Raw genomic sequence first — 19,028 nt, 5'->3', positions numbered from 1 at the left:
AAAAAGATCATTTTCCATGTTGAGCTGACCGGGCATCGATCCCGTTACCTCCAGTGTTGCAGTCCGGAATGATAACCATTAGGCCACGGAGGTCGGCAAAACTGTTATGATTTATGAAGAAATAGTGATGATCTTTTACAACGCCCGCTTGTGGTGAAAGATCCCAGTTTTGAATCCTACTGTACTTGCTATTGAATTTGTGAGTCTGAAACGGTTTTCCGACAGTTGCTTCGTCTACGAACATATCGTCGACAGAATGTGACTCTGATTTTGTATACCAATCTCATATGTGATTCATAGAGTACATTGCTTTCGGTGAACGATAACATCGTGAGGAGACTTGCTGATGCTCGTGCATGTGAGCAACATCGTGAGGAAACTTGCTTCAATTATTTACTCTCAAAAAGTTAGGATAATTTTCTCCCAAGATAACTCGTAAAAATTGATTAGAGACAAATATCGGAGAGGACACTTGAAATTGAACAAAAAAAATCTTATAAAATAACAACAAATTTTTAGACAAAACAGTTTAATGAAAAAGTACTTAAGTACGTACTTATAATTAAAGAATCATGTCTGTATGCTATAGATCAATTTTCTGAATGGGTGCACCGATCTCCGTCCCCTCAGAAACCGTTTGTCCCTCACAGGGGACATTCTCGTATTTGTAGGCGGGTGTTGCCAGTCCGGGCATCTGAAAAACAGATTTTACCGATTTTATATATTTTACTTATGTTAACAAAACAGTGTAATGTATTATTATGTTCATTATACAGTCACGAAAAAAAAAAATTTCTATTCTGTACTGAAACAACAACAAGTTTTATCGATTACATGATTTACTATTATTTTGTTTAGCTAATATAATTAGAAGCGGTGGTGGTGTAATGGTTAAGACGCCCGCCTGTGGATCGAAAGGTCCCAGGTTCGAATCCTACTCGTGCCACATGAGTTTGTATACCAATCTGACTCACGTATAGTAGTTTTCATTGTCCACCACTTCCTTCCGGTGAAGGAAAACATCGTGAGGAAACCTGCGCGAGTTTTAACTAATGCAAATACAACCGGGACTAACGACTTTACGTGCTTTTAAAGCTCGAAGGTGCTCAATTTTGATCACCCATCCAATAACCGACCATTGTCAGAGTGTCTTAACCACCACTATTACAAGACAAGCGTGCTAACCACTGCGTCATACATAAAATCAAAAAAAATTAGGATGATATACATCACTTATTGACGTCAAGAAAATTACTTAAACTAAGTCTACTGCCGGCTTCCAAAGCGCAGGTGAAGAAGAAGCGGCGCAACAAACTTCACCGCAGCCTTTTCTCCAAGGACGTCAATTAACAAATATAGGTCTTATACATATATTAAAAATGAGGAGGACGAATTTACATCATTATTAAAAATGTCAAAATTTGAATGAAAAATAAAATAAAAGTTGTATTTCCAATAAAATTATTGCAATATTTATAATATTATATTTAAAATATTTTATTTGTATATATATGAATAATATATATACAAATAAAAAGCCAACTACCAATTTGACTCAAATATAGTTGGAAAACATCAAGGAAAACATCGTGAGGAAACCTGCACACTGGTTGACAGTTTACTTCACTAGTGTGTATGCGACTACCTGCCACTAGATGGCGGTGAGTAGTCGTAAAAGTAATGTGAGATGCCTTTAGGCGACTTAAATAAAACCTGATACCATTTTTAGCAATAACACACTCGATATTATGATGATGATCATTTAGAAATACTGACTATTTTAGTTAGGAATTAGCCTCAATGTCTTTCCGTTCAAAAGTTAGGTCAAAATAGTTGAATACTTAATTAAAACGGTAACATAATAATATGCAAATTATGTATATCGTGTGACTTGCAACACTCGACACGCGAATGCATACAAATGTTTATGATCGTGATAGCATCACGTAGAAAACGGTACGTTTTAAATTGTATCGTTGTCGAAAACTCTAATGTTAGAATCGCATATAAACTTCATTTCTTATTTGAACATTTTCCCGTTTTCTCCAACGTTAAACTCAACTTTGACGTTAACTTTGAACTACGCAAAAAAGACGAAAAGTATGCCATATCATCTGTTTAATTTTATCTGTTGTCAGTGTCAGTGGGTAGTCGGTATCGCCCGATTTGGAATTGCTCAATCGAATATTGAAATTGGCGATTTAGTTGTATACTGTGGACGGACGATCAGAACTCAAATCAATCGTCAATCAAATTGGGCAATCAGATTGTATCGTGTGGAAGGATTTAAAGCGGGAACCAGACAGCTGCCATATTACTTACTTCTCGATGTCTGGCAACATCTGGCCCTTGCACCTGGCCTCCCATTTGGACCAGTACTTGAAGCCTTCCAGCTCAAACACCTTCAGAGCACACGTGCTGTCATCTTTTATGTCGTCGTCGAGGAGGGCTGGTAACAGATAAACAATTAGTTATCCAAATTCAAAATTATTTATTCAATAATAGGATGATATACATCACTTATTGACGTTAAAAAAATTACTTCAACTAAGTCTACTGCCGACTTCCAAAGCGCAGGTGAAGAAAAAGCGGCGCGACAAACTTCACCGCAGCCTTTTCTCCAAGGACGTCAATTAACAAATGTAGGTCTTATACATATAGATATTAAAAATTAAAAGCACGAATTCACGTCATTATTAAAATTTAAATAAATTATAAGTTTAATAAAAATTATAGTATTTTCAATAAAATTATTGAAAATTGTCAATAAAAATGTATATTTACAAAACCAAATGTACAAAACGTACGTAGTCAAGTCTTAAATTATTATTAAGGGAAGGGGAAAAGATTTTTTTACCTAAATGACATTTTTGACATAATCTTTCATTGTAGTGACGAAAGTAATGTCCGCGCAGTGAGCCGTTGAGGATTTTCCTCATTCATGCCCAGCTGACAAGCAACAATAGCACCACCAAAAAGGTCAACGTCAAGCAGGCGGCCGGTCGTGAAAGCATAGACACATATTCAAAATTTAACGATTTGATTTTTCACGCGAACCCTGGGCTTCGAGGTGTCACAGCTCCGAATCTAAACGGAAACACGAGACACATAGACGGATAATAACGTTTAAGTAATATTAACGCGGAAGAAAATTATTTTTAGCCAAAATTATCGACCTGTGAACGCTTCGACCGGGTGTTTTACATACAATACGATTCAGGTAACCTTGAACTTTGCATTTGTTATCATAGTAGGTAACTTTATTGATGTTGATCGTCCACTGAATTCTGGTTTGAATTCAATCTAAACTTATAGAAAAAGAATCTTACTAATTTTGTAAATGTGAAAGTTTGTGAGGATGTGTTTTACAATGTACATGACACATTTGTAATGTCAGCAATAATATATCGCAGTCCGGTTGGGAAAGTGTCCACTGGACCTCCAAAATTCGACCCAAATGCAAAAAGTGCCTATTGGACCTCATTTTAAGGGCCCATCCGACCTCCTTCAAAAAAATTATTTAAGGTGCCCACCTGACCTCTTTTTTTAATTGTGGCTGGTACCCACCGGACCTCTAAGATTTGACCTCATTGCCTTGCCGAAAACCTCATTACTTGCTTTTTATTGATGTGAAAAAGAAACTCCTAGATTTACTCTATTGATCTATATATTATAATCAGCACTCGGATCACAATCATAACCTGTTTTGATATAACTTTTGACTATGTACATTATGTACTTTTATATATTATTAGAAAGAAAAAAAAAATCATTGTAAGAAACAATAATGGTAAGCCGATCTGGCATGATAGGGACCAACACTGTTCAAATGAGTTTCTTTCGGCATTTCTTCTCAGCAGTGGTCGTTCCGAAATGCCAGTAGTTTGTAGCTTGTAAGAAATAACTATAAATATAAAGATTGACGAGAAAAAGTGCCTGTGAAGGTCTAATTTCTGAATAAATGATTTGAATTTGAATTTTGAATTTGTCTGTTGTTACATCAAAGACTTTTAAATCAATTTCCGTGGACAAATGCATCAATATTATAATTTTCCCTTTTTTGTTTCAGGTATGTTGATCATCTAACATAATGTGACGAGAATGTTTGTCCACCAGGTATCGGGATTCATAGTGAATGTACACATTCGCTTACTCCGATGGCAATGGTACCCCTTGGACCTTATTCGTATGTCCGATTCGAACCTCCTATAAATAATATTAAGATTATCCATACTATTGGACTTTATTGGCAATTTTATTATTAAGAACAGTACTATCGCGCAGAAAATTGCAAACTAAATATTTCGCGTAACGTAACGTAGGTAATAGAGCTATTTAGAGCTAACTAAATAGTATGCAGAGCCACCGACAGTCGTCATTGGATCTCATACGACACACGTCGTTCGTAGTACTCCTCCAGTGCTGTGTGATTGTAAACCTTCTTACGTAAACTGTGACTATACGAATATGTGTAAATAAAAACGTCGTCCTTAATTTGATCAAGATCCCAGTAGGAATCAATTAATGTTAGTAGAGGAAAGGCGAATACACGCCCACTAACTACGCCCCCTCTATAATTGGTGACCACTAGCTTTTGCCCGCGGATTCGACCGCGTGAATGTACTTTCGGTGAATTATTTTATTTATTTTCCCATACAAACTTTGAACCTTTTTTTTACCTACTTAGAGGATGAATTTCGAAAAATACTTTCTTAGCGGATGCCTATATGATAGTAACTATCTGCATGCCAAATTTCAGCCCGATCGATTCAGTATAATAGCTTGGGTTGTGCGTTGATAGATCAGTCAGTCACCTTTGCGTCTTATGTGTACCTACGTATAGATATCGTTAATAATAGTTTTTACCTTCGCACGAAATGTCACACTTGCCCCCTCTCCGACCTTCCTTGCACCATTCGCTTCCTATCTGAAACCAGGAGGCCAAAAAACACATTGCATGTATAATTATTATGGAATAAAAAGGCTATATTATTATCAGTTTCTCGTTTTGGGATTCACGGCACATAGTCCGGTCCTTTGAGAGGCTTGTGTGGGGATATGGATCAAACACGTAGAGGCCCTTTGGAGAATTTTGATGTTGTGTATTATTATTATGTGTTACACCGGGTTATATTCTACCCGTGTACCCAAATGTCATAACAATCGGTCCAGTAGATTTTGTGTGAAAGATTAACAAACATATATCCACTAACATCCTCATAAACATTTATAATATTAGTAGGAGCACCAAGTTGGGAAGTTATTTGTATTTTTTGTTTGTAATTTTTTTTACCTGGAATAGTCCATAGTATTTCCTTCTTGGAGATTTAGTTATTAAAGCTGAAGTGTTTCGCTCGCTCTGTTGCTCGATCAGGCATACCCCTGAAATGTGCAACATATACAATTGTTGATTAAACCGAATTAAATATAGTTATTTAATTAGGTTTTAGTTTTATTATACGAATTTCAATAGTTTTATGCAGCGAAGAACTATCTAGCAGGTATTTTTAACCCCCAACGCAAAAAGAGGGGAGTAAAAGAACATTTAAAGGGCATCGGTTTTCTTCATCCTCCTCATTGAGTTCAGCCACCCTGCTGTAAATTTAATTTTAGTTTCTTTATTGTTTCGAATTTACAACAATGTTCTTTTAAATAAATATTAAGGAAATATGTTTGTGTCATAACTTTCTCGTGCATATCTGTTTACATGTCTTTATCAGTGAGTTACGACAATATATAATATGTACAAATAGTATTATTTTCCGCGTACCATCCTACTTTGTATTTACCGGCGTATTTTTGTGAGGATCTTCAAAGGTTGCCAATATTATGTCTATCGGAATCTAATCCATTACTACCAGCCTCTAATACTTACAAATTAAGACCATAAAGGTGACTTGTATCGAATAAATAAATAAATATATTAGGACAAATCACACAGATTGAGCTAGCCCCAAAGTAAGTTCGACACTTGTGTTATGGGATACTAACTCAACGATACTATATTTTTATAACATATACATATATAGATAAACATCCAAGACCCGGGCCAATCAGAAAAAGATCATTCCATCATGACCCCGACCGGGGATCGAACCCGGGACCTCTCGGTTCAGTGGCAAGAACTTTACCACTGCGCCACCGAGGTCGTCGAATAATCTATAAGTCATAGGAATTTTAGTCATAGGACTGTAGGTAATAAAGATAAATGCAACGGTGATATTTTATATAATAATTGTTTACAAAGTCTAGTTATAATAATTGTTTACATAATCTTTTTCATGGCGAGTAGTGTTCAAGGTCAAAGGTGTGTGAAAACCTAAAAAAAAAATCCTTAAAAGTTAAAACTAGAACACCTACCTAGGTATACCTTACCGTCAGTTAACAATATCCACGGTATAAGAAAGTGGGAGTATTTTCTGCCATCTATATCGAATGAATACCCTAACAATATTTGTGAGAAAATAACTAATTTGGAAACCAGCACAATCAAATATAAATTAATGCTTAAGAACTATATAATTAACTGAGTAAATTTGTAATGAGTAGTGACTCGCCTTACCACGTATAAACCTATATAGGTTATTGTTGGTAGTGCTTGTATTTTTCATATAAAATATCGACCTACACGCCTCAGTAGTAGGCTGTTCAGATTCGCGGAAATTCCCGCGGGATCTTAATCCTAAAACATAATTTAATACTCATTCTTACATCACTCACAAACAAATGTGAAAAAAAGCATTGATGTATTCCATTCAAATCATTGAACACACAACAAAAAACGAATTATGCATGAATTATGTTGATTATGTATTGTTAATAACTTCATCTATATTAGTTTGACCTTCACATTATCAACATTATACAGATTTATGCATGATCAGTAAAAAAAAATCAACATCGATTCCCATACAAGAACAAAAAAACGAGAAATCCCCATCAAAAATATAAGGAAAACACATTCATAATATCACGGATATGTAAAAAAAAAACACTCACAATTACTGAGGAACGTCCTTGGGTAATTGTTTTTCAATAATTCACGGGTCAACTGACATCTTGTGAATACTTTGCATTGAACTAAAACGCATGACAATGCTAAAATGAGAGCGACACGCGAGAACCGCCCGTCCGACATCGCGTCTCGACGATAACTGACGATTCTCGTGTAATTATTGCGTGCGCGCATCTATTGATGTTGTTATCAGGTGCGGAAAATACAGTTTTTAATGAATGTTATTTTCTTTAGGTCATTCTCGGATGATATTTAAAATGCGTCGGTAATAATTGATAAAAACACGAATTAAAGTCCATCCTCGTATATTCCATATCCTCTATGAAAACATACCTATTGCCAAATATTTCTTATAGCTTTCTTTAGCTAAAAATTAAAAACCTAAATTAATTTTTATTCGAGTTAATTGAATCTTTCTTATCGAGAATATTACTGTGCCGAGTTGGATTCTATTCCAGTTATATATATAAAGGCATCTGACATGACCTTTAAGGATACGCCGACTCCAGTGGTAATTTAGTTATTTAAATAAAACAATTGTTAACTTGTTAATTTTTTATTCAAGAAAATGTGCGATTCAATTTTATTTACAAAAAATACACATATTTAACAAAACAAGCCGAGAATTAATTTACAAGATAGCGGCTTAATACAAATTATAAAGCTGTTTACCTTACAACGCGAGTTAAAAAATTATAATGAAAACTAAAACGTAAGTTAAATATAGTATGTCTCAAAATCGGTCAAGTGTGAGTCCAACTCGCACGCCGAAAGTTCCGTACCAACTTTTAGATATGAACAAACTTTCAAAAGTTAACAATCTTACATGCACTGATTATGTATGATACGAAATACATAAGGTTTCTCTTAAAGATTGTCTATGATATATTATATTATTGCAATATTATAGAAATCACTCTATATATTTCAAAAAAAACCGCAACAAAATCCGTTGCGTAGTTTCAAGATCTAAGCATAGGGACAGACAGCGGGAAACGACTTTGTTTTATACTATGTATTATAGTATAATATATGTGGCCGTCCTAATCAAAAGGAACCTTATGGCGGCTGGTAATTAGATCTTTATTGCCGTTGTTCGAATACAAAACAACGGCAATAATATCGTAAGTGCCGGGCGCCATAAGGTCCCTTTTGATTTGGACGAGCACATTAGGGTACATAACCAATTTTAGGATTTATTCCTTTATTTGTATTGTTCATCTTGATTTCCTAAATTTTGATTCCAATTTGGTAAGTAAGGTCCATTAAGCGCTGCCCTAATAAAATACTTGTACTAATAAATAAAATCCACAATTATTTTTGTCTCAAAACACTATAAACAGTCTAAAGCATATAAAACGTGTTTCTAATAATGGAATTCAAAACTTGGTCGGTTTTGTTGATTGTATTAAAACTTCTGTGTGATTTAACATGATTTGCGTAATTTTCAAATATACAGACAAATATTATTTAATACACTAAATACAAAACTAGAACTTCACTAGAGAGAGAGTTTACGCAAAGAAGAATTCAGTGCACATTTAAAAAAATATTAACTATATTAATAAAAAAACGGATTTTTAAATATATGTATGTGAATATGGACAATTCATACTTAAAATTGTCCATTAGCCTCGCGTTAATATTATTAGTAATTTATTCAAATGATGTCTTCACAGAAGATAAGGTAAATTGAGGGATAAAAGTAATTAATTTATTATATAATTAGGGCATTAAAGGAATTTGAAGTGAATTTTATTATTTTGAATGAGCATGCCATTATTTCCAAACATTAGTTATAAATCTATAATATTATTATAAAGAGATAAGCGTTTGTGAGATTGTATGTTTGAGGCGGGTAATCTCCGAAACTACAGAACCGATTTAAAAAATTCTTTCACCATTATAATGGTACTATATCCAAGATTGCTATAGGTAGGCTATATTTTATCTCAAAATTTCCCACGACAGCGAAGCCCCGGGCAACATCTAGTAAAAAATAAAACTACATCACATATAAACAATATTCATAAGTGATATAATATAAAATCTCTTTTAGATATCATTTTATCACTTCTATGACATGTGGACGGAATACATATTATATAGGTATAATATATAGATATTGACGACCTCGGTGGCGCAGTGGTAAAGTGCTCGCCTCTGAACCGAGAGGTCCCGGGTTCGATCCCCGGTCGGGTCATGATGGAAAATGATCTTTTTCTGATTGGCCCGGGTCTTGGATGTTTATCTATATATATATTTGTTATAAAATATTGAGTTAGTATCCCATAACACAAGTCTCGAACTTACTTTGGGGCTAGCTCAACCTGTGTGATTTGTCCTAATATATTTATTTATTTATAAACCTATAGCCATTCTAAAAAATACGTTTATCTAGTATATTTATCATTATACATTTATATTATTGTTAAATGTCCATACATTTAAAATATTAAATTGTAAAATGTATGAATACGGGGTATGACACATTTTTATCAAATACATGAATTATTATTTCTTTTTACAATAGGTACACTTCAATTTAGCACGACAGTGATTTTATTAAATATTATTAGTAAAATAAAACATATATGAACCAATGAAAATATTTTTTTTTCATGAAAAATCATTAATTTATTATTTGCTTCATGGAAAACTTAACATTACGTTCAGCGTTTACCTGATAACAATAAAGATAAAATTCACACATACTCAAGCATAATTAGCATTTGTGTCTCAATTAATAATTAATCTTTATTAGTTACTAAATAATTACATAACAGTTACAGGAATAATGTACTTAAATAACTGACATAGATAAAAGACTTCAAACCTATTACAATTAACTGTAATAAGTCAATCTTATCGGCAAAGTTTACAAATACTACATTCTAAGAATTTTATTTTAAATACTGTTTTACAGTTAAATTAAAAAAAACAAACAGATAAAAAAACACGAGGAAAGATTTCGCCAGCTAATTTTATAAAAAAAAGTTTTAAAATGACATATTTTGAATTAATTGTTCTATTTTTTAATTTGGATCTAGCAAAAATTAGATAATTTTTTTTCAAACTTAAGTTTTAACATAACAAAAAAATTAAATAAATTAACTATTTATTGTCCAGAATCTAACAAAAAAATTATAAAACAGTTTTTTATACTATCGGTTATCGTGTTAGCTTATATACAAGTAATCATCATGAATTTATTTAATTTATAATATGGCCAAGTTATTTTTATAATAAAATTTCTCAGACTAGTAAAAATACGAGAGTGATCAGCCTTAATATTGATAATTTTGAGACTTTATTTATTTTTTATTAGGTAATGTTTTTATAAATAAAAACAGCACTAATATAAAAATATAGCACCTATATATTTATATAGGTATTTATATATATTTATATATATGCAATATTATATGTATGTACAAAATAAAAATTATTATCAACTCCGATTGTAAATTAGAAAAAATAGAATTTTTATTTTTTATTTTCAAGCTTACTTATCTTAAGGCCCAATTGCTGAGAATATATCTGATAGTCTATATGTAACATATAAAACAGATAGTGTTAAAAATTGTGTTTCTCAGGTATTGGATTGGGATATCTGGCCAATTGCATCAGGTGGATAACGCAAATACAATGTAGCAGTTCTAGTTTTTTCTGTCAGATTCCAATATAAAATTTTATCAGAATGAAACGGGCCCTTCGTTTCGACCAGTGTGATCATTTCAAAGCAATATTTTTAATAATGGCTGATCATCATTGTCATTTTCTACCAAAACGACTGATCAATCTCATCGAAACAATTACAATTTAGACGTGGCAGTCAACATCACGTAGCTAGCTCTTGGCTCCTCTGGCACCGGTTCTTGTCTGAAGCACCGATGGGGCTCAAACTCCGGTGGTTTCTTCAGCATCTTCCTCACAAACCATATAAGACCAACCACCACAACCATCAGACCGAGAGCTACACCTATCAACGCTGTGTTAAGCGTCTTCATGCCAGCCTTCATCTCCAAAGAACCGCTCTCTAACAACTGTGGTATAACACATATAGGATGGTCGTCGTTTGTTTTCGACAACGTCGCGCAGATTTCATAAGGGCCTCTGATCAGGCCTTCCATAGTGATTTGAAGAGTAGACAGGCATGGAGTATCCTTTTGGGCAACTAAAGATCCTCTGGATAGAACTGCAATGACTACATAGCAATTGTATATCGGGTAGTCGGATGATAGGCGTTGTGAACGCTGCGAGGCGAAAGATCGGTGGTGAAGACCCATGACTGATACTAAAACTGACAGGAGACCGTCGCTGGTGACGTTTGAACGGACCTCTGTTACCCTGGAAAGAAAAATGGAGTGTAATGTTTTGTTTATTATATTACATTGAGTTAATCCAAAGTAAGTTCGAGACTTGTCTTAATGGGATACGATAGTTAGATATATTTATATATACATACATAGGTAAACAAAGATCAAACCGCAAGTGAAGGAGAAGCGATGCAACATACTTCACCGCGGTCTTTACCAAAGACTTAGATCAAAAAGTGTGTACGAGTATCTTAGATTTAAGATTCAGATTTTATTCATACCTATACGGTTCAGTCTCAACAGCCGGTGTGACAACGATAGGTACTGCTGTTGCAAAGGTGGCCCTCTGCCTGAATATTGAAGGAGTCCCGCAACCCAGTACCAGGGAGAGAGGAATATCTGAGGGATCCATCTCTTCCAAAGCTATACAGAATCTGGAAATAACATTTCTTGCTTAATCATCAACATATCGAGTGTGTTATTACTAACAATGGTGTCAGTAACATTTTATTCAAGTCACTTTAAAAGTATTTGACATGACTTTTACGACTTAGTATGATTGCGAATACTTTAGGTAGTTTTCAAAGCTAAGTCAGATGTCTTTAGGCAGAGTATAATAGCAATGACACACTCGATAAGAAAGAGAAAAAAAAGACGCAACGCTGGCAAAGTCATGCTCGATTTGAAAAAGTTCTAATAAAAGATTGGAAATATAATCGACTTTTCCTTGGATAATCACACATAAATCGTAAACTTACGTGTATTGCTCTAAAGGATCGATCTTCAGCCCCCTTAGCACCACATTGGAAGGTCCCGCTCTGTGACAAGCGACATGTTTGGTGAGACCACCGGGTCGCGATACAGTGACCCCTGTACACCTGTAGCGATGGGTAGAAGGGGGGTCCACAGACCAGGTCAAATGGACAACTTCCTCGTCGTACCATGCGTCTGTTAGACGAACCTGAACATAGAATATCAAATCAAATGTTTTTTTTTTAGAAATAAAGAAGCTAAATGATATTTGTTCCAATTTAACGTATTATCTTCGATCGAAACGTGCCAGTGATATATTGACTTTAAGGTACAATATCCTGTGGACTAAAACAAGTTTAAGTCTCACCCCTGGCTTTACCATAACAATAACAACTACGAACTGTTTTCTGTCTATTTGGCTATTTAATATTGACACATATCTCTGTATTATTCAGATAATTTGTCCCATTTGCTACTTCAGACGTTGAGCGTTGGAGCACAAAGAGCACTTTTCTACTTTTCCGTCTCCACATCGCACGGTCGTCGGCATCCCTGGTTGTCAGTCCATTGTCACGCATATCATCCTTGACGACATCAAGCCAGCACTTCTTGTTTTTATCCCCTCTCCCAGGCTCAACGGCATATAGATAATTGTTTACGTATTTCACAAATAACAACGAATGTGTTAGCCCCAAGGAAAGTTCGAGACTTGTATCTCATTCATATAATGGACAACACAACAATCAACGGCCCACACTAAGCACTAAGCTTGTATCGCGGGTCTGATGGACACAAACACAGTGACGGTCACAACACACCCAGAACAGCAGACATATATTTGTGATCATGGGTACAAATATGTTCCCGTGCTAAGAATAGAACCCAGGATATCCAGATAGCGTGCAGGCGCAGGGACCACTACGCCATGGATAATAATGAATATAATTAAGCCAACAAATTACTCACCTGTGAATTAGACGTAGGCAGCTCATCTTCTGAAGGTACCTCCATCTCTTCATCATACAGATCATCATCTAAGCCTTCTTTATCAGCATACAGATCCACTTCATCCTTATCATCTATCATGTTCGTTATGACTTCTTTCTTATCAGTATGTTCAATATCATCACATAACTTGTTCTTGGATAGTCTGGATAGTAAGGCACCTTCTAAATGAGGAGGTGTTGCGCAGACGGCTACGGATTTATCAGATTGTGACAAATTTTTCGCTTCACGAAGCCATCTTGCAAACCCAGCCATGAGGCAGTCGCAATTGAGTGGGTTATCTGGGGAAAAATAAATCCATACTAATATTACAAATGCGAAAGTCTGTCTGTCTATCTGTCTGTCTGTCGTCTGTACCGATTTTGAAAACCGCTGGACCGATTTTGGTAAAATTAGGTAAGAATGCAGTTTATTTCAAAAATTAACCCCTAAATGACTATAACGGGGGTGAAAGTTTGTATGAAAATCGTGTTTATTCCGCTTCTGCAGAGAAGTTAACGCGGGTGAAGCCTCGGGCAAAAACTAGTAAATAATAAATGGACAACACTCATTGGCCTAAACTAAGCAGTAAGTTTGTGTGGCGACAACGTGGCCCAGAACTGCAGACAAAATACAGATATATTTATATTACAGGTACAATTATATGCCAGCGCTGGGAATAAATAAATAAATATATATTAGGACAAATCACACAGATTAAGCGTGCCCCAAAGTAAGTTCGAGACTTGTGTTATGGGATACTGACTCAACGATACTATATCCAAATAAACATCCAAGACCATGGGATCGAACCCGAGACCTCTCAGTTCAGTGGCAAGAACTTACCACTGCGCGAACGAGGTCGTCGTCGAATCAAACCCAGGGCCTCCCTGATAGCTGATAGACACGGTGACACGCCACGGATGTCATCAAAGCTTTGTATAAAAAAAATAATGAATCTCTCGAATCTCTACTAATTTTAAAAGGGTACTAATATCAATCAAGGGTGCAATAAAGAGTTTATCTATCTATCTAAAATATCAATCAAGGGTGCAATAAAGAGTTTATCTATCTAATTAAGTAGTTTTTAAAACTGTTTACCCTAAATTAGGACCACTCCCTTACACCCCGTGGATGTCGTATAAGATGACGATGGAATAACAAGCCATGACGATTGATAAGGCACGTATGCATTCATAAATATGATTAAAGTATGACAGACTGCCAGTCAAAAAATTTAAGTCAAATCTTCGTTCAAAAGTTTAGTTTCATATGGACTTCGGGTGTCACAAGCCAGATTGCAAATATCAAAGTTATTCTTATTCTTATATATTATACAAAAGAAGTTCCCCCTGTCGCGTCCATCTGTCTTGTCTGTGTTTATTAACGCGATAGTCTCAAAAACTACCAGACAGATTTTTATACGGTTTTCACCAATAGATAGTGTGATTTCTGAGGAAGGTTTAGGTTTATACTTTATTATGGTTTTACCGGAGCGAAGCCGAGAAGGTTAACTAGTTAAGAATAAAATAAGTAGTATTTTAATTTTTTTATCTTAATGAGACTGGTAATTTACTTCCGCAAGTTATCTGGCTGGAATATCTATGGAGAAGTTAAAAATTCTTTGCTTAATTTTAAGATAGCAAAATGTTTTGATCTCTCTCTAAGTTTTTCTCTTTCAACTGAGCCTTTTCCTGGTTACTTCCTCAGCCACACAGAGTCGCTTTCTTACTATCCCAACCGCAAAAATAAGTAAATAAATAAATATATTAGGACAAATCCCTCAGATTGGGGTAGCCCCAAAATAAGTTCTAGACATGTGTTATGGGATACTAACTCAACGATACTATATTTTATAATAAATACATATATAGGTAAACATCCAAGACCCGGGCCAATCAGAGAAAGATCATTTTCCATCATGACCCGACCGGGGATCGAACCCGGGACCTCTCGGTTCAGTGGCAAGCACTTTACCACTGCGCCACCGAGGTCGACCTAATATATTAATTCAATTATTGTTTACTGGGTGAAGCTTAAAGTTGAATGAAATGTTTAACATGTTTCTACAGTATGATATGAAATGCCATAATTTAATTTTTTTTTGTTAGAAAAAAAAACTAGCATATCGATTTTGGAAATTTTATCTCCAATATGTTTATTTAGCCCCCTGGAGCCAGCCCACAATAGATTGAGATTTGTACTTCAATTGTGTCCACCTTATAACTAAGAATTTATATATTTTTGAATAAGTTATTAAACTGTCCATAGTTGTATTATATCCTTTTATATATAACATAAATAATGATACCACACCTACGTAACTCACGAAATTTTGTAGCCGACTACACCTTTTTAATATCGGATGAAGTAAAATGAAACTATGATTCAATCATTTTAATAAAGCAATTTAAAAATTTTCCGTGGAGCATTTTGGGAACAATTTTAAAAATCCGTAGAGCAGAATATCCGGTAATCTAAAACATATATACATATTTGAAAATAATAATAATTCTGTAGAGTATTTTGGGAATGAATTTATGGAATGAAATTTTATATTACAACCCGTTTAATCGGGTTATTCCATTTAATCTAACTTGTATTTTAATTTGTATTATTTATTAAATTAATGGGTTAGTAAACTCAACGCCATCGCAATTCAATCTGTGTAAATTATTATAACTAGCGACCCGTTCCAGCTTCGCTCAGGTAAAACTATAATAAATTATGGTATCACTCTATTTAAAAAAATCCGCATCAAAATCTGTTTCGTTGTTTTAAAGATCTAAGCATACATAGGGATAGACAGATAGCGGGAAGCGTCATTGTTTTACACTGTGTACTTGATGATACATCACAGACATAAAAACATTACGTTATTCACTTCATTAGTGATTTAAAATGTCAATAGAACTCAAAGATACCGGGCGGATTTTTATACGGTTTTCACCAATAGATAGTGTGATTCCTGAGTATTAATTGTATAAATATGTGTATAATTTATTATTATATTACCCGAGAAAAGCCAAGACGGGCCACTATGTATGGGCCTATATTGCATAAGAGAAGGCATTGAGTTTGTCCAAAGCAAGTTTGAGACTTGTCTTGTGTTTATTTTATATACACACATAGATAAACAAGATGAAATCAACTCGTGAACGGGTGCTGCCAGAGGGAACTGGTCATCTCGTTTCTCATATATTTTCATGTTAATTGTGTTTCACATCGATATATATATATATATCGATATATATATATATATCGATGATATATGATTATAATATATATATATTATAATCAGCACTCGGATCACAATCATAACCTGTTTTGATATACCTTTTGACTATGTACATTATGTACTTTTATATATTATTAGAAAAAAAAACATTGTAAGAAACAATAACGGTAAGCCAATCTGGCATGATAGGGACCAACACTGTTCAAATGAGTTTCTTTCGGCATTTCTTCTCAGCAGTGGTCGTTCCGAAATGCCAGTAGTTTGTAGCTTGTGAGAAATAACTATAAATATAAAAATTGACGAGAAAAAGTGCCTGTGAAGGTCTAATTTCTGAATAAATGATTTGAATTTGAATTTGAATTTGAAAACGCAAATGAAGAAATAGCGACGAAACAGACTTCACCGCGGTTTCTACCAAAGACGTAGATAGCCAGCTAGTCGGTAATATGATTTCAACAGTGCGTACATTTTTTCATCTCACATCTCTTTGACAACAAGTCATATTTTACGTCGTAACACCCTCTTTCAGACAGTGCGTAAACAAAAACAACTCCCATACATGTATGACTGCATGTATGATTGATGGACAGGCCTACCCGAGTGATATTTGTCAGCAGCGAAGACCACATGTCGAATAGATAACACTCGAGGTGAAAATTACCGAAAGTTTCCGTAACTTTGGAATGTTTCGAGAAATATTCGCGAAAACTACCAAAGTTACGGTAATTTTGGAAGTTTTCATAATCGTTTTTTTTTTTTGTTTACAATAACATCGATGTGGATTTTAGATGGCATCAAGTGAGCGCATTTCAAATATAAGAGTACATATTTGTCGAAAACGTAGGTATTATTTGTAATATTCAGCAATTTTTCAATGTAATAAAAAATAGTTTTAATATTTGTATTGTTCGTAACATAAAAGGTCCATAAACGCTACAGACAATATAATATTACAATAATATAATAAAAATGGCGTGTTCGGCAAGGCCTATTTATATAAATATTGTTATTGTAAGTAAAAAATATTATTTGAAAACTTCCAAAGTTGCCGGCAATTTTGGAAGTCTTCAGGAAACTTTCTTTGGATTAGGAAATATTTCTGGCAATTTTCACCACTAGATAACACCCGGGGACAATTTATTATGCGAAGATCTACCACAAAACATACCGGGTCTCGGGTTCGATCCCCGATCGGGTCGTGATGGAAAATGATCTTTTTCTGATTTTCTGATTGGCCCGGGTCTTGGATGTTTATTTATATATGTATTTGTTATAAAATATAGTATCGTTGAGTTAGTATCCCATAACACAAGTCTCGAACTTACTTTGGAGCTAGCTCAATCTGTGTGATTTGTCCTAATATATTTATTTATTTATTTATGCCAAATTTCACCAAAACCAGGAGTTTTTGGTGTTTATTCATTACAAACAAACAAAAAAGCAAAAATACATTCTCTTTACAATATTAATATTAGTATTTCTCAATAGTATAGTATCTTTTGTATCTATTACTGTAAATGGCAATGACACTAGGTCCATCTGAACTTCATTGATCCGCAGGGACAAGCGCGGAGATACGTCACTGTCACAATTGGAGTGCATCCGTGATGGATATACTTTTGTGGATTTTCGCAAAACTAGCCAGGTATTTCTACTATGCAGAGTGTATCATAAATCCCATGCACATACAAAACGGGGTGATAGGGTACCTTATATAGATCCTTTATACGTAGTTTCCTGTAAATATCAACCCTTCTTGAAAGGGAGATAAAAAAATACTATGAAAATGTAATCTTGACATGTCAACAAACAGCGCACAACACAATTTTTAGATCAATGTTCCTTTTGCACTGCACGCACACACAGACAAAACTGATATGATTACACCTTCTTGATGCTACTATGGGACACCTAGCATATACAATACACAACCGATTTAATAATTATTATCTTAACATTAAAAAATTTTAAATGTTAATATTTACTTCAATGTTCGCATAGAGGATCTACCAAGATACCTCATGTCACCGTTTCGTATGTGCACGGAGTGTATGATATTGTATATACCACAAAACTATTAGTACAACGCACAAAAATACATCTTCAAAAAATTAAAATCCTCTGTTTTCCTTCACGATCTATAACGTAGAGTTTTGTGCCACGAAATAGAAGTCATAATTTTGTTTTAACAATTTTAATTCTTGTTTTTACATAATTTCTGTTTTTAATATGCATGGCCATTGTTTGAATGTTTTATCGCAAATTTTTCACCTAAATCTTTTTATCTGGCAAACATGTATATTAGTAGAAAACCTCAATAACATGAGGTTATAATTAGGCATTAATAATTAAATTTACACGCCATCTTGATGGCGAGACATGTTGTTCTCATATTGTTTCACGTAAATGGTGATAAAAAATTACCGTGATTTTACAACGTCGCACAGAGGGTTGACATCAGGCAGGCGGCCAGTCAAAAAATCAGAGCCAAATCTTACATTTCTTACGTGGGCTTTAGGCACCACAGCCGTGAAAGAAACCGAGAACACGCGAATATGAGAGGAAAAATTTAAGAGACCAAAATGACAAGCTGAAAACGTTGGCTGAAAAAGCCAAAATTAAACCTTACAAGAGCAATATTTAATATCAAAATGTGACAATGGCCTTATTCCACAAAGACCTTTTCACGTCTAAGTCGGCATAATAACGGCTTTAATCC

The 19,028-nt window shown here is 34.4% G+C and overlaps 1 protein-coding gene across 1 annotated transcript in view; it reads right to left on the bottom strand.

Moving 5' to 3' along the window:
* Positions 1-2,318: 2,318 nt before the first annotated feature.
* The window catches only part of Lrt (Leucine-rich tendon-specific protein), a 97,211-nt gene continuing 80,501 nt past the window's right edge, over positions 2,319-19,028 (bottom strand). The window contains exons 9-16 of the mRNA XM_053764084.1: positions 13,054-13,373; positions 12,093-12,295; positions 11,616-11,768; positions 11,115-11,365; positions 7,000-7,068; positions 5,294-5,382; positions 4,867-4,927; positions 2,319-2,449 (exon numbers count right to left, since the gene is read on the bottom strand). Of these exons, the coding sequence (XP_053620059.1) occupies positions 2,319-2,449; positions 4,867-4,927; positions 5,294-5,382; positions 7,000-7,068; positions 11,115-11,365; positions 11,616-11,768; positions 12,093-12,295; positions 13,054-13,373 (1,277 nt within the window). The remainder of the gene's footprint in view (positions 2,450-4,866; positions 4,928-5,293; positions 5,383-6,999; positions 7,069-11,114; positions 11,366-11,615; positions 11,769-12,092; positions 12,296-13,053; positions 13,374-19,028) is intronic.

Source organism: Plodia interpunctella, chromosome 25 (genome assembly GCF_027563975.2).
Source record: "Plodia interpunctella isolate USDA-ARS_2022_Savannah chromosome 25, ilPloInte3.2, whole genome shotgun sequence".
NCBI lineage: Eukaryota > Metazoa > Arthropoda > Insecta > Lepidoptera > Pyralidae > Plodia > Plodia interpunctella.
The sequence above is the reverse complement of the archived record's forward strand: the minus strand, read 5'-3'. Positions and strand labels throughout refer to the sequence as shown.